Source organism: Vicia villosa, linkage group LG7 (assembly GCF_029867415.1).
Source record: "Vicia villosa cultivar HV-30 ecotype Madison, WI linkage group LG7, Vvil1.0, whole genome shotgun sequence".
Classification (NCBI taxonomy): Eukaryota; Viridiplantae; Streptophyta; class Magnoliopsida; order Fabales; family Fabaceae; genus Vicia; species Vicia villosa.
The window spans coordinates 89690201-89707312 of NC_081186.1; the positions used below are offsets into that span (position 1 = coordinate 89690201).

Sequence of the window (17112 nt, forward strand, 5' to 3'; positions counted from 1 at the left end):
TTTGTATTATTGAGTTAGTATGCATGCATTAATCAGTACTTTCAAGGACACAAGGACTCTCATTTTCTAGATGCAAGATCCATATCTTCAAGTTTAGAGTTTATAATTCTTATTGTTTGTGGTTCACACATCAATTATTGTTCAATTAAGATTGTTCCTTTTGTTTTATGAGTTAGTCCCACCAAATTTAGAAGTATCCTTTAAGATCTCACCCACATTGATGTTACTCTCTACAAAAGGGAAAGATCAAACTAAGTCGTTTTCAACTTCAAAATGAATTCACTTCACTTTAGATTTATCTTTTCTAAATTGAAATTTCATTTAAGAGTATGAAAATGAAATGTCCATAGTTTTCTACCATATCTATGTCAAAGCATTTAAAGATTATCGGCCATTTGTATGACAAACTTTTGGGTTTCTTCCAAAAATAAAAATGATCAATTGGTTATTGGGTTGGATTGGATGGTTCATTTGAATTTGGATATAGATGACGACACTAAACTACACCATGTATTTGACTTTGATTTATGTACGTCTATTGTTTATTTATTTCATATTTTCTCTATTATGCTTGTATTTTGTTTGTATTTCAGGAAATTGACTAATTGGAAGTCGTTCGCGGAGAAATGAAGCAAAACAGACAAATTCAAGAGAAAATGAAGCATGTTGTACTTGTGGCAACCACCATGGCGTTCACCATGGAGATAGCCACGACCAAGTACCAACCCACAACCTAAAGGCCAAAAGACCTACTCTTCACCACCGAAGACCCGTCGCCATGGCCTTGTGCCCATCGCCACATATTAGGGCGACCAAACAGTTGAAAGTTGGGCTCTCTTAGTCAAGAAGAAACCCACTCCCCCTAGATTTTATCCACGCGCGTTAAGGCATTTTTGTATTTTTTTTAGGGTTTTAAGAATCCAAGCTTAGTTCCAAACTAAAGCCATATACTGTCAAATTTTGCAAGCGATCAACACTTCACATTGGAGAGTTATCGTATCAAGTGATCAGTCTGTAATCGAGTTTGGAGCAATTTTCTTTAAAGTTCAATAGTGTCGTCATTTACTTTCCGAGATCTATCACAACTTAACTTGGCACTTAGAGTGTCTCCAATGAAAGATTTTTCTACAGTCCTCTAGCATGACAAGCGTAATGTTCTATTTTCCAGCTATTGGAGTTGGCCAACCTAGCCAACCGTTACAATGCAGTGCAACGTTTCTTTAAAATAAAATAATAAAAAAATTAAAATTGACTTTCACCAATAATTATTTATTTATTTTTTTTTAACACTTTAGTTGAATAAAATACTAACATATAAAGTAAATTTGTGGGATCCAATATAAGTTAGGTAGAATTGCATCATTGGAGTGAAAATTAGATGAATTGCTTATAGATAATGTGTCTTAATGAATCCCACAAAAAAACCCAAAAATAAGTTGCACCACTTATACAAATATATTCGATTTAAGTATGTAGGTCAACAGAATTTCCTCATTAAGACACCACTTTTTTTGCCAAACGATACTGATATACAATATCTACCACTACTAGTAATATTTTGTATGTTAAATTATAGCTATAGCAAGCAGGCGTCATCTATCATTTCTTGTGAAATGATACATTCCTTCTAGTTTAGTTAGTTGATACCTCTGATTAATCATAATTAGATCACTCTCACATAAATAAGATTATGTAATTTTAAAGGTGAATTCTTATTTCCAAAGACTAAATTTTTAAATTGAATTACAATAGACAATAATACTGGTGCTAAAGATCTTACACTTTTACAGTTGAATATGCATAGTTTTCAAAATTACTAGACTCACAAGAAGCATGGCAAAAGAAAAAAAGATCATGGTTGTTTTTAACTAAATCAGACCATTACTAAATGCCGTCTGGCATCAATTCTTAGATCTTCCTTCATTTTTCTAATGAAATCTTCAAACTTTTTGTTTAACTCTTCGGTACTTAACATATTACTTTCTTCTTCTTCTTCTACATAATCTTCTTCTTCCTCTTCTTCTATACTGTTTTCTTCAATTTCTGACTCTTTATCTTCCTCTTTGTCTTCTCCATCAAATAGTTCAACTTCTTCTTGATCAATCATAATTATGTTTTCAATGTTTTCTTCTTCTACTTTTTCTTCCTCTTCTTCAGCACTTTGTTCATCTTGTTCACTAGTTGTGTTCTCAGCTTCTCTCTCCAACATTGGCTCATTGACCTCAACATCAAGGATATGAGATTGTGAACCTTCTTCATCTTCTTCTTCAATATATTGTGGTGATGATGATGAAACTTGTGTGTTCTTTGAAAGTTCATGATCATCAGTATCACTAGAAGAAGATGAGAAAGATTTGGTTATTAAACCAACAAAAACAAGGAGACCATTACAAAGGAGGAACATGCTGTTCTTGTCTATGTTGTGAGTAAAGAGTTGAAAAGGTAAAGTTGAGAAATAGAATTTGAAGTAATGGAGGAAAACAAACAATGAAGAAGGTGCAAAAATGAATGAAAACACTGATATTGAAATGAATAATTGTGTATATTTAATAACATTGGAATTAGTTTTCATCCCCTGAGTTAGTGTTGCTATGATTTGGTATTTGAGTTGACAACTAGTGTCCATGGTGTTCACTCTTCTGAAGAAATGAAAAGTAGAGAGATTAGTAAATATGGAGATGGTTTGGTGAATTAAGGCATGAAGGACTCATTATATATAGTGGTGAATGGTGTGTGGAGAGGGGTGTCTCTATTATTATTTTTGTTGGCTTTTGAAAAGAATTTGAAGACTGTGTGCATCCACAATCTTAGAGGCCCATCAAATCATGGTTAATAATTCTACTATTCATAAATAAAATGATGTTTTACCATGTATATATTTGTGTATGGTACAACATTTAATTCAGTTGTGTATTATAGAATTAATTCAAATTATATAGTATAATATGAATTAGAGGTTGACTTATGTTGTTCATAGGTGCATAAAAATATGACTTAAATCTTAAAACCAATAGTCCATTACACAGAGCTATCGCTCCAACCCTATCACACGGCTAAATTGTTTCCATAAATGTGCATAGTTGCAAAATTATTATTTGGCAGATGGCATGTTAGGCTGTATGACAAAGCTTACATCTATTCATGAAGATATTTTGTCATGTACATGATAGGTACTTGAAGGGTAATTAGTAGTAACCAGTTGTCATGTATTATTTGTCAAGTAGCATTCATGCCATTCAAATGGAGGGGTGATGCGGCAAGAAAGGAGAGAGGGTCACCGTTATTCAAAATTAATCACAGCCTCCATGCATATAGCCATCTTGGTGGATAATAATAATGAATGTATAATTGGAGTGGGTACCTAACAATTATCCATGAAATTTTTTAGTTAATAATAATAATATAGATATCAACATGATAACAGGGGTGTTTGCGATATGGTTTGTACAGTTTTGATGTTAAAAATCTTCCGAATTGCGAGAGAAAAAACATACGGTTTAATTTAATTCAGTAGACTTTTATAAATCAAATCAAACTGATACGGTTTAGGTTTATTCGATTTTTTAAATATATTTATTAAAACATACATACTCAAAATAAATTTAAATTGATAATTATCAAAATATATTTATAATTTGATAAATAAATATGAATGACATCTTATTCAATCTATTTATAATATATTAAAAGAGTCTCTAAATCCATATTTCTACCACATCATCACATTTAGTGAAAAAAAAAGGTAGAAAAAGGAGCATGGGATTAAAAAATTACACTAAGCAATGAATTATTCATATCGAATGTTTGTTGAATCGAATAAAACAATTAAGATTTCAATCTCTCTATACTTTAGTTTAACAAATAAATTAAAAACATAATAAAATAGAATCATATTATACAAAATCAACATCTATTTCAAAGACATTACATCATCGTAAGTAAAATGTTGCTCAATTAAGTCTGGAAACAGAATGTAAATGAACCCAAATTTCTTGCATTAAAAAACTTTGCATTAACACATTCAAGTGTACATGACAGTCTGATCAAGATCAGACTCTAAATCTTTTGATCAAAGATTAAACAATTACTATTATCGTAAAAGTGTGAATGTGAGAAAAAACTTACCACAAAAATTCAATTTGGCTTATAATATAAATCGGAAGGAGTATAAGATAAAAAAAAAAAACTAGGTTGACATTCATTTTTAACACGTATTTTCTACTTTTATCATTTACATTTTATCATGGTGTACTTCACATTCCTTTGTAAGAAAATATTTTTTTAAAAAAATCACACGACCATATAACATACAGTAGATGTTATTGGTTTTGTGTTGAATTGAATGAACATTTCTCAATAATACACGAAACATTCAAATTCATTTCAACAATTTTATTTTGTTGAAATTCTGCTCAAATATTTAGATGTCCGGTTTAAATTAATTGTTGTTTAAATATCACACAATAAATAAAAATTATACTTAACTATAATTTAACTTTGATAAATATTTTATAAAATTATATTTAATTCCCGAATCAAACTATATCGATGTGGTAAAGTCAAAAAAATAAAAATAAAATTATATTTGTGATAAATTTTAAATATTATGCGTTAATATATCTTATACGATCTCTAAAGATTTTCTTTGACTACTTAAATGTATGTGATAGCGGAGTGCATAAAAATCTGAATTAGAATATTTACCACTATCATGTATAGAAGTTTTAGTTAGAATACTTACCACTATCATCTAGCTTTTGTCTTGTGAGTTAGACACACGAAATTTGGAAGCATCATCTAAGATCTCACCTCACCCACAATGATGTTGCTCTCCACAAAAGGGAAAGATCAATTAAAGTCTTTTCATTTTCAAAATGAATTGACTTCACTTAATATAGAGGATTACTTGGGATTTATCCCTTCTGATGAAAGTTCATTTAAGAGTATGAAAATGAAATGTCCATTGTTTTCTACAATATTTAGATCAAGGCATTTATGAGTTATCGGCCATTTAATTGTATCAAATAATTGACAAACTCTTGATCCACAACGCCCAACAAATTTCCAGCCATACAACCAACTTCTTCTTTGAAGAAACTTTGTCACACAAATAATCTCTCAACTACGAAAAAATATTCCAAAACCCCCAAAGCCTGACCTTGAGACACCCCTAACCAAACGAGCACATTTTGCTGATCAATTTTCAAAAAAGGACATGATAACAAGAGATGACACCCTATCATGAATGTTGGAAATTACTCCCCTTCTAGACAATTGTTATTTCATTGCCAATCTATCTTTTAGACATCTCCAACCTAACACAACACTTTTAAAAGGACCAAAATCTTTCAAATGCTGGTCGTAACATCCGTCAAATTAGTACTCATTGAAATGGAAGTTTGCTGTCTTGAACATGCCAAATAGCATTTGTTCACCAAATATTTTTCTTCCGTATTGTTCAACCATATGAAAATATAATAGAAAGTAGTTTAAAATTTTTGGTACAAAAGACCATTCGTATATCTTAATAACTATAACGTTAGTGCAATTCAAGGGCTCAAACTAGAAGCATTTTTATATTTGGGGACAACCTTTAGAAGCAACAAACATTTGTGAGAAACACATCACATATTTACCCAAAATTTTAAGGAGATAAGTGAGTGGGTTCTCCCACTTATAAATATTCGAGTCTCCACATACATTTGTACCTCCGTTTTTCTCAACGGATCACCTCCTATCTAATAAAAAAATATCAATACAAGTAAGTCGGTCCCTTCACTCGAAACCAAAGGCTCGTGATACCATTTGTTGGCACAATTCGGGAGGTCAAACAAGGAGCATTTTTACACTTGGGAACTACCTTTAGGAGCAACATACATTTGTTAGAGACACACCACATATCACCCATCTTAAGGTGTGTAATGATTTATCATGTTGTCTGGTGTATTTAAAAGGTTTGTAATGATGACATCTTTAATGGTGTTTCAACAACTGGGAATGAAATGAGGGAGAAGAATAATTTTTGGGCCAAAAAATGATTTCTAGTTATATCAAATGCGTACACATGTATTTTCTCTGTCTGTCTTTAGAACTCTATCATCTATTTTAATTAATAGTGAATTGAGTGTTTGTCTTAAATTTGAGATTAATATTAGGATGTGGTTTTTGGTTCTTGTGAATTCTTATATGTTAACGATGGTTAGACATCTAACAGAAACCCTACATAGTTGCTTGGATGATTTTTCTAAAGAGTAATGCTATGTTTACACTCTCTTTCTACACCCAATATTTTTTACACCGTATACATACATCTCTTTTAGTGCTGCACAGTTGCCTAGGCAAGAAAAAAATTATTAAAAAATTGATGTGTATATCCTAATTGTCCAAATATACGGTATAAGTGTACAATCCAGTATACAAATAGCATTTCTCTTTTTTAAATGGTTCATTTGGACTTAGTTTTTTGGTATTTCATTAATTTTTTCTTATTTATCTTTTTTTTTTCCGTTTAGAACTTCACGTGCACTTCAATGACTTTTATCCTTTTATTAATATATTGTTTTATCATTATAATAAAATTATTATATTTGTTGACCTATTTGAGAAAATCGAAGAAATAGAGTTACAAAATTTAAGGATACATACAATTTTAGCACAATAAGCATGATCAAATGAAAGAATATCATAATTGTGGTTACTTGAACTAATATGAGATTGTGAAATTTCATCACCTTCAATTTCAATATATTGTGCTGATGATGATGATGAATCTTTTGTGTAATTTGAAGACTCTCCATCATCAATATCACAAGAAGAACATGATAAAGATTTAGTTAAACCAACAAAAACAAGGAGACCATTACAAAGGAGGAACATGTTGTTCTTGTCTATGTTATGAGTATAGAGTTGAAAAGGTAAAATAGAGAAATAAAATTTGAAGTAATGAAGGAAAACTCTTAGTTATTAATTTAATTATTGTTCCCTTTACTTAGGCTTGATATAGCATTCTATTATTATTAAATAGGATATATAGAATTCTATTACTATTAGATAGGATATTGACTGCATATAAATAGCAGGTCCCTTGGTGTATTTTGACAACTAGTATGGAATAATAAAGTATGATTTTGATTCATTTTGATATAAAACTCTTATACATGGTAAAGATAATATGACATGGTGAAGAAGTATCATGAAGTATGTCTGTGGTATAGGAAATATCACTCTAGATGATGCATATAAGGTTCCCTAAAATATGTATAAGTTTTTTCATCTTAAGGTGTGCCTAGAAATAGTATTCAAGTCATGGCATAGAAAGTGTCACACTTTGTGAGGGATAATATTTTTACTTTTAAATGTGTGACACACTTATGCAAGATGTCTAATGATATTTAAGACAAAACAAGGTTGTAGACATACTTTTTAAGCAATCAAGACTTATATAACACTAACAAAAGGTATTTATAAGGTATTTATGAAAGGAAACAACATACTTTATTGGAATCATACGGGAAATGCATTACAATAAGGAAAGGAAAATGCAAGAAACAAAAAAAGAAAGCATAAACACTTTTTAGTTCATCTCATCGTCATCTTCGTTGGAGGCAAGTGGAGAGTTGAGATTTTTCTTAGTCATTTTCTTGATGAGCAAGTTTAGATTTTCATTCATTTTTCTTTGCTCTCCAAGGATGTTGGTGTTGGGGCTAGATGGAGGAGTATTCATTCTTTTCATTATTCTTGGTTGTTGGGCAACAAAGATAGGTTCTTCCTCTCCAAAGGGATAACTGATGTTTTGGAGGATTTTAGTAATGAGTTCAACATAGAGCTATGTTCTATGAAATTTATTCAGGAGGAAACTGCCAAAGCTAACACACATGATGTTATACTGTTTGATAGTATTAAAGGTTGGTTCAGTGTACAAGAGACAATGGACCATAATGAGGGGAGGTCAATGAGATATTATCGGGTCGAACTAGCTAAAGGTTGGTGCGATTGTGAAAAGTTTCAAGCCTTTTGTATGTCTTGCTTTCATATCATAGCGACATGTTCACATGCTCGCCTGGACCCTAGAGGAAATTTATCCCCCATTTATAAAGTCGGAAACATATTAAATGTGAACATCAATACCTTCTTGGTGGTAGCAAAAGAGGAATATTGACCAGCTTATCAAGGGGATATTGTTTGGCATAATGAGCAAATGCGAAGGAAGAAAAGGGGCTGGCCAACACACGTATTTGAATTGAAATGAATACAACAAACAAAAAGATAAGATTATGCATTACATGTTCTCAAGCTGCACATAACCAAAATAATTGTCCGAATATTGAGTCTAACTCTACAACATAATTTTTATATTTCAATTTTGATATATAATTTATTTGTTGTAACTAAGAAATTTCAATTTAAATTCAACTTTCATTTCATATTTAAGACAACATTTGGGTACAACAAAATAAAGACAACCACACATAAAACAACACCTCGATAAACTAATAAAACGACTAAACACATCAACACAACTAAAAGATTACAACCATTAAGACAATATCAGTTGGTCCAAGCATTATCATATGGACATCATTGTTGGTTTTAACAGGTTTTTAGGAACAAGTTTCCCCATTTTAGTTGGACACCGTAACAAGCCTATCAATTCTCATAATCTGTTCACTGTCAGGAATTTCTCCGTCTATCCATTAGGTCAAGCTCCTTTGAAAATGCTTGAATGTCTCTGTGCTCAAAAGTTGAATCTTCATCCAAAGTTTTGTTGGAGAAAAAAAAGTTGAGCATTTCTTTTGGTAATTAAAAACATTGGAAACTTTCTAGAAGACATATTTAAAAGTGAAACGAGAAGATGTGTGGTAAATGGTGGAGACGAATGAGTGTATTTATAAAAAATATCGAAACAACTCAGTAGCCACACTAGATAACGCATATACGTAAAACTACAATGCATACGCCACACTGGATAACACATATACTTAAAGTTATAGTGCATGCGCCACACTGCGTGACATGACAGAGGTCCATGCACCATACAATGTAACGCTTCATCTTTAATTACAATGCATACGTCACACAACACAACGTGACACCTTCAATATGTGATAATTTTTTTGTTTAAAAAACGATTACTTTGATCTATTTTTAGAAATTGTGGTTATTTGAATTTATTTTTTAAAGATTATTTAAATAATTCAGTAAATAATCTATAAATATAATTGTTTTTACCGGGGTTCTAGAATAATCGTTTGTAAAACTAACGGCGTCAAGACTCCAACTAGTGAAAACAGAATCAGTTAAAGTAATAACAGAAAGCCAAACAGAACACAGCGTCGATCGGCGCGTTTCTGCAAAGCCAACCCAAAACCCTACTTGAACCTCATTCTCTACATTTCCTTCGCTTTCTTCTCAGCCATGTCTCTCAGAATTCTCCGATCTCGATTCTCCTCCGTAGCATCATCTTCATCGAAGCGATTCCTCTCCACCAATGCAGCTCCCACTGCTCCTCAACCTCCTCCTCCTTCCGCCACCACTTCACCTAACCGCTGGAATTTCCTCAAATACGCCGTCATCGGTGCTCTCACCGGAGCCGCTGCCGTAACCGGCTATGCTTCTTACGGTTAGTTTTATTTTCTCTTTCTTTGTTGACGTATTCACTGTTGTCGGCATTTTGTGTTGTTCTTGCAAATGAAATGGATTGATCTGTAAATAATGATTTGTTGGATGTTGATGATTAATTAATTTTCTTTTTCGGTTTCTTTTTTGTTTGAATGCAATGTACAGCATATAGTGCAGATGAAATAGATGAGAAAACGAAGCTGTTTCGACAATCAGCTAAGAACACTCCAGCTGACGGAGCTACTGCTCTCGATGTGAGTTTGCTTACTGTTTCGCAATCTTTCTTTACATTCAATCTTCTTTGCTATTTTTTTGATCTGAACTTATTTCCTGGTATGAATTGTTGTTTAAACTCTAAATAATTAATTAATTAATTTCTGTTGTCTCGATGTTGAAATGAAATGCTGCTGGTGCAATATATGACATGAAATGGGTTAAATTTGTGTGTGGATTTTACTTCTTTTTTTTTTTTTTGGCCTCATTTTATCAATTTATTGTTGGTGTGCTACCTTTAGATGCAACAAATAGATTTTGTGGTTTTCGATTGCTCACATTGATAACTTTTAGTGACCTACAATGTTAGATTTTTTGACTGTTTTGCTACTTGTAAGAGCCCTTTGTGTACTTACGATTGCTTTGTTTTGGAACTCTGCATTGTTTTGGATGTGATAGGTTATCATTGTTTCTTTTGTTTATAATATGTTTATAGGCCTCAACATTAGTAGGTTGACATTTTTTGATTTCATGCTGGCAGAAATTTCAAGGGCTTGTATACTCAACTGCAGTTACAGGTGAGTTTCCTAACTGTATTCTGTACATGTGAGTTTCTCTTCCTTTGGATTCCTGGAATGTTTTTGTTACATGAAACGAATGGATGCGTTAATCACTATATCTTTTTGTGTGAAGTGCTTTTAACTTGCATAAGCAATATTTCTCTTAAATTAGCTCATCAACCAAACATAACATGCAGTAGGGGTCCCTTGGAAAAATATTTGTTTGCATGAGTATTAGGTACAGCAAATGCTTTTATGATATTAAACTAAACAGCAATTTTTAAACGTACCATAGGATCTGTACTCTGTACAATCATATCAAGCCTGGCTAAACTAATAGACATTGCATGCAATTTTTTTTGGGGAGGGGTTTTATACTCCAAATTATATATGTCTGTTTGTCATTTTTATGGCTTGCTGAATCTCCTGCATGCTTTATCTCAGTGCCTGCCAAAGCCATCGAGCTTTATTTGGACGCAAGAAGGTTAATTGAAGAACAAGTTAGGGTATGTGCATACTTTGACCTCTCTGAGCCTTGTACGTTTTCCTTTTTGTCAACACTATTATTTTCTCATTCGTGTAAAACTTTTAATTCTCTGGTCTTGCATTTTTCAGAGTTATACGGAGCCATACACAGACAAGCTCCTTCCAGATTTGCTTCCTCAGGAACAACATGTGTTCACACTTGTTCTAGATCTCAATGAAACACTGATTCACTACATTTGGACAGTAAGACTTTTACTGAAAATGCCCAATTTTTGTAGATTGAGATATGATTTTTTATTGACAATTTCATTTCTATAATGTTTGTCACATAATAAATAGTTGGAGTTGATGCTTACATGCTGCAGACATCTAACTTAAAATATATTGATTTTTTATTTATTTTGGAATGTGAAGCGAGATACTGGCTGGCAGACTTTTAAAAGACCCGGAGTTGATGCTTTCTTAGAACATCTAGCTCAGTTCTATGAAATAGTAGTGTATACAGATGAACAAAATATGGTAATCTGATTTTGTTTCTCTATATTTTGAACGAATCCTTATCATTGTTATGACTTATGAGCTCATGCTTTTGTTGATTTGTGCAGTTTGTAGACCCTGTTATAGAGAGGCTGGATCCCAAGCACTGCATTAGGTACAGGTTATCAAGGCCTGCTACTAAGTATCAGGATGGGAAACACTATAGAGTATGTCTTATTATATTCATGTATTATTCTTTCTCGAATTATTTATATATACACTTGTGGTAAGTCTACGACCAAGTGTTGCTTATAATAGAGAACATATGCCTTGGATTGTAACTTTTATGCATAATACAACTTACTCTTAAAGAATATTATAACAGACCCATAAATAATATTTCCTTTGCTTTTTCCTGTTATTTTATTATGATACTACATAAAATGTGGCATTGAATACCGTTAATGAAATGTTTCCCCTGTTGCCCTTCATTGGCAGGATCTTACAAAATTAAACAGGAATCCTGCAAAAGTTATGTACTTAAGTGGCCATGCTCTTGAAAGTTGCCTACAACCTGAAAACTGTGTCCCTATTAAGCCATGGCTGCAGACTGATAAAGATGATACAGCTCTTGTGGATTTCATACCATTCCTTGAGTGTAAGTGCATTCTTCTTAAGATGTGTATAAATGTATTCATGTTGAAAAGTAATATTGACATTTTATGGTTGGTAATTATTGCATTACTCTCTCCATTATCCATATGCAGTTGTTGCCCGTAGTAGTCCGGCTGATATAAGACCGGTGCTACAATCTTACCAAGGATCTGATATTCCGAGTGAATTCATCCGGCGTTCCAAAGAGCATATGAGGTAACATTCTAATTGTTTTTATTTTCTTACTAATTGCGAAATTTTGAGAAATAAATGACAACCCAGATTTTGTTTTCTTATCAACTTTTTGAAAACAAGAAACAAAACTAAAATCAAGACATTAACTATTACTACCTCCGTTCCTTTTTATAAGAGACAAGTCATTTTTTAGGTTCATTGAATAACTAATGTATTTGGTCTCTTTATAGACTAGATACATTGATTATTCAATGAATCTAAAAAGTGCATTTTCTCTTATAAAAAGGAACGGAGGTAGTATTACAAATATTTCAATTATATTGAAGACAGAACAAACCGTGCCCACCCGAGTGCCAATCATTTAATTTCTGTATTTTTATTATTGGAAATTGATTTTGGGTTGTCTGTTGAAGGATTCTTTTGTTACATATAAATAATTGATAAACAGGATTTTTCCTGTCTTATTTCCTCAACATTTTTACTGAGGGTGTTTTCCAAATGATGCAGGAAAACACAAGGACAGAAACGCTTCTGGAAATGATCCAGTAACAATACTGAATTAGATGATCTAAAGAAAGAGTGATTGTCAGTTTCATGATAATTGATTGGGTCAGTTTACCAAAGATATTTGAAGCCACTGCAGATTGAGGTGTGATTAAACTGAAGATAAAATGTAGATTTTCTTTCATGCCTTGAACCATATCATTTTTTGGCCTACATAAGTTCCGTTGCTGGAAAGCACTTATTGATTTTATAGGTTTTTGCTGTTTTTAGTCTGATAGAAATATTTGTTCTTTGTTCTTGATGTCACCGTTGGACATCTGCAAATCCACATTTTCTGTAGCAACTCAGTTTGAAATGTAAGCAAAGAGTGACTGCGTTTGCAAAATTAACATTCGATTTCTAAAATGGCAAAATAGAACACAAATTTTAGGATTTTATTACTACATGGGCCAAAGCTTAACTTAAGAGAGATGGGATGCAAAGCAGCATTTGTTCCTAGGACAATTTATTTACTTTGGAAGGGAATTGTTCTACAGGTTTTAAAAAAATTAAAATATTTGTTTTACTCTCACACTTCCCATTTCCGGTCTCTCTTTTTGCCTTCCACCAATTCTGGCATTGTAATTTGGTATGTTTGAACATATAGATGTCATTTATGATGAAATTAAACTAGTGCAGTGCTATAATAGATTTGCCACAGTTTCTCCATTTATGTATGCGTCATGTACGTTTGGTCATGACTCATGGTATCAGATGGTTAAGGATAAATCTACTTGTCCCAAAAAAAAAGTTAAAGCTACACTATAAATTCTAGCAATTTGAAATCTAGATATTATGCTGCTTTCTCTCTGGCTATTGATTGGAGATGACACTTAGTGTATGTTTGGTTTTGTGGTGAGAAGATATAGGTTTGAGTGAATTGATTTTTTAGATTTGATTTTCTTTAAAAGTGAGTTGGATGTAAAGTAATTTATGAATGAATACATGTACGTAAAATTGAGTTGAATAATAAATTTTAGTGTAAAAATGACATCTAAACTCAAGTTACGAATTGTAGTTTCAAGTTGAATTGATTTTGAAGGCAAAACAAATTCTATTTTATAAGAACCAAATACTTAATTATTTTAGAATCAATTTGACATCATTTCAGAGAATTTTTTTTGGAAAAATTCTAAACCCTATCCGTAAATAAGAGTTCCCTAAAGTATATGATTTTATTTAACGAATTTATAAACATAAAAACAGTAAATACTAAACGATAAATAAATTAAACATTTGCTCCTTTATATGTAATAAACATTAGTTTATCATTGAAGGATGAATCATTTCTAGCATATTTCGGAATTTTACAAACTCTACTAATTTGAGAGGCTAAGTCCCTTGTCAAATTTATAAAAAAATAAAATAAAATAATGTCAATATGCTTTGCTTCTGCGATGAGAGAAAGGAATTTTGGACAATTCAATAGTAAGGCTATTGTCACACTAAACAAGAGTACTCTGCTCCTTTTTATGATTAAATTTCTCTGACGTTTGTCTCATTCAAACACACTAACACTTAACAAGAGTACTCTGCACCTTTTTATGATTAAGTTTCTCTGAAGTTTGTCTCATCAAAACACACTAACACTGAACTAGAGTACTACATGTTATTTTTTTGAAGAACAAAAAACAACTTTAGAATTAAGTAAGAAAACAAAGCTCGAAGTACTTCTATGTTCATCTAGATCACCATCAAAATTGCTGTCAGCATAAACCACAAGATATGTGCAACCTTCTTTTTTATAGAAAACCCTAAGCTCAATGGTACCCTTCAAATATCTTAGTTTTTTTGCTTGCAAGTTAATGAGATTTAGTTGGATAAAACATGAATCTACTGATAAGACTACTGATAAGACTCACTCCCTATATCAAATTGGGTCACGTAGAAGTCAGATACATCAATCTCCTAACAATTTGTTTGAATAAAGTTTCATTAACTTTGGTTCCAGTTTCATCCTTTAACAACTTTGTGTCTGGTACTATAGGATTCTTTATTGGATTATTTTCTTCCATTCCAAACTTTGATAAAATTTCACAAGCATAATTTCTTTAAGGTATAAAAATCCCACATGAGCTCTCCAAATCAGACATGCTAAATTATAACTTCATCAAATTCTTAAATTCATCACACATATTCTTATGATACCAACTGTAATATGGAACCCAATTGATTTACGCCAATATGGCTACATAAGCACACTTGTGGTGAGTAACCCAAGTGTAGTCTGCCTACATGGCTACAAAAGCACACCAATCGACACGCAAATGTGTACACATTAGAACTTAATATATATTGAATCATCAACATAAATGCTTACTATTAAAATTATATCTCCATTTTTCGACTTTGTGAACAATGTGTATTCACAAAACACCTTCTGAAGCCTTCTCAAACAAAATAAGCCTTTATCTTTCTATAACACACTCTCGGTGCTTGTTTCAATCCATACAATGCCTTTCCAAGCTTGTAGATTTTTCCTTCTTCACCTTTCTTTTCATATCTCAGTGGTTGTTGCACAAATTCTTTTTTATTGAATTCACGTGTAGGAATGCATTTTATACATCAAACTAAAAAAATATTCTAACTGCTTGGAGTTGCCAAAGTAAGTCTCAATCGAATGGTGTTAAGTGTGGCCACTGAAGCAAAAACTTAAATATAATCCACCCATTATTGTTGTGCATACCCTTTTTTCACTAGATGCGCTTTGTATTTATCTATTTCTCTGTTCTCGTTAAGTTTCATCTTGAAAACCCACTTAGCTCCAATGAGATTCACTCCTTCAGGAAAAAAATTAGTTCATAGGTCTTGTTCTTTTATATTGACTAAATATTTGTCTTCATTGTGTCCATCTGCTTCTTGCTCTTGGCAGTTTGTTCAATGTAAGTGGGCCATCTTCAGTGAGTATTATCATCGCATTCAGGCCATCTTCATTTGATAAAACTTCACTTGTTTCACAGTCATCCATCTAAAATGATGTTCTTCTTACCCTCCCTTCGCTCATAATTAAGGATTCATTCTCATGTGATTCACTAGAAGTTGAAATAGATTCACTTAATTTCTTACATTAGAAATTTTGCCTTCGTCTTCGTTGCCATTTCCTTTTTCTTCAATGTCATTTGTGAAATCATATTTGCAGTCCAAAACATCGAATTTTCTTTCTTGTCACTTTAGCCCTAATTCCAATAGTCATCTTCTTCAAAAACCACATTCTTGCTAATGGTTATTTCCTTGAAAACCAGAACATATTATCTGTGGGCTTTTAACTCGTCATGACTTCCACCAGAACACATTTCTTGCTCTTGTTGTAAAACTTACTTCGTTTCTAGTATGGACTTGTGGATGAGTTACATACCCCAAAACCCAAAAATCTCATTAGTGACAACTTTTTTGATGGATTGTCTTCTCATTTCTCTTCCTCAGCCACCTCTAAATACACATCGACCTCTTCCTGATATATGTTCATGGGATATCTTTAGAACTTGTTCTTCTTTCATGGCTTCTCATTCTTTGCTCATGAATAAGATCACTTTGCAACTCACCAATTGTCATCATGTATAAGTTGTTCGATTTAATTGAGCATACCACATAATCAACTATTGAAACCATTGATCTCAAAATCTTCTCACTAATGTTTGTTTCGCTCATTCTTTCACCGTGAGATTTCATTTCGTTAACAATTATAATATGAGAAAAGAGTTTATGCAACAAATTTATAGAGTTTGAGGTATTATTTTTTTTTACAATGGGCATGATTGTTATGTATGATTGAATATGTGATACCATGTTCTTTTGTTGGTTACATTTAAAACAACTTTGCTTTGTTAACATCTCATTTAGTGTGTTTTTAGTTTAAGTTTTCAAATAATGTCAAAAAAATTATAGGCTTAAATGCACTTTTGGTCTCTGTAAGTTAGGAGTTTTTGATTTTCGTCCTTGGTCTAAATCCCTATATTTCACTTCCCCGTTCGTTTTAGTCCCTAAAATCAAAATTCCCAGTATCATATTTTTCTGCAGATTTTGGCTAGAGACTAAGCCGTAAGCAAAAAATAAGATATAGAGACTCAGACAAAAAAAACTTACAAAAACTCGCAAAAATATATTTAAGTGAAGATTATAATAGCACAACTAATCATTATCAGTATATATACATAGAAACCCCTCATTGTCAAATTTGTCTCTCTCCCATATGATATTAAAGATGCTAAAAAATGCTTTGTCCTTTTTCAAGGTTAGTGAATTTGGACACACATATCAACATAACTTGGGTAGGTTAAAGAAAAGAAAGGAAGCGCCAATTTCAGAGGTTACGTTGTCCAAATCCAAAGATTAACCAATTTTGAAAGAAGATAAAAAAACATCAATA

The 17112-nt window shown here is 32.1% G+C and overlaps 2 protein-coding genes across 2 annotated transcripts; one reads left to right on the plus strand and one right to left on the minus strand.

Moving 5' to 3' along the window:
- Positions 1 to 1688: 1688 nt before the first annotated feature.
- LOC131617784 (uncharacterized) lies at positions 1689 to 2735 on the minus strand. Its single transcript, XM_058889037.1, has one exon. It carries the CDS (start codon positions 2624 to 2626, stop codon positions 1874 to 1876), a length of 753 nt encoding a protein of 250 aa, XP_058745020.1. The 5' UTR covers positions 2627 to 2735; the 3' UTR covers positions 1689 to 1873.
- A 6551-nt stretch (positions 2736 to 9286) lies between these two features.
- Positions 9287 to 13096, plus strand: LOC131617785 (mitochondrial import inner membrane translocase subunit TIM50). The gene is made up of 10 exons (XM_058889038.1): positions 9287 to 9619; positions 9784 to 9872; positions 10373 to 10409; positions 10836 to 10897; positions 11007 to 11120; positions 11292 to 11396; positions 11483 to 11581; positions 11853 to 12012; positions 12122 to 12224; positions 12711 to 13096. The coding sequence occupies exons 1-10, from the start codon at positions 9415 to 9417 to the stop codon at positions 12742 to 12744; spliced, it is 1008 nt and encodes a 335-aa protein (XP_058745021.1). The 5' UTR covers positions 9287 to 9414; the 3' UTR covers positions 12745 to 13096.
- Positions 13097 to 17112: the final 4016 nt, after the last annotated feature.

Coding starts and splice junctions, on each gene's coding strand:
- LOC131617784 (XM_058889037.1), bottom strand. CDS start 2,626: ATGGACACTAGTTGTCAACTCAAATACCAAATCATAGCAACACTAACT.
- LOC131617785 (XM_058889038.1), top strand. CDS start 9,415: ATGTCTCTCAGAATTCTCCGATCTCGATTCTCCTCCGTAGCATCATCT. Junction 10,410..10,835: donor ATACTCAACTGCAGTTACAG/GTGAGTTTCCTA, acceptor GCTTTATCTCAG/TGCCTGCCAAAGCCATCGAG. Junction 11,121..11,291: donor TGATTCACTACATTTGGACA/GTAAGACTTTTA, acceptor TGGAATGTGAAG/CGAGATACTGGCTGGCAGAC.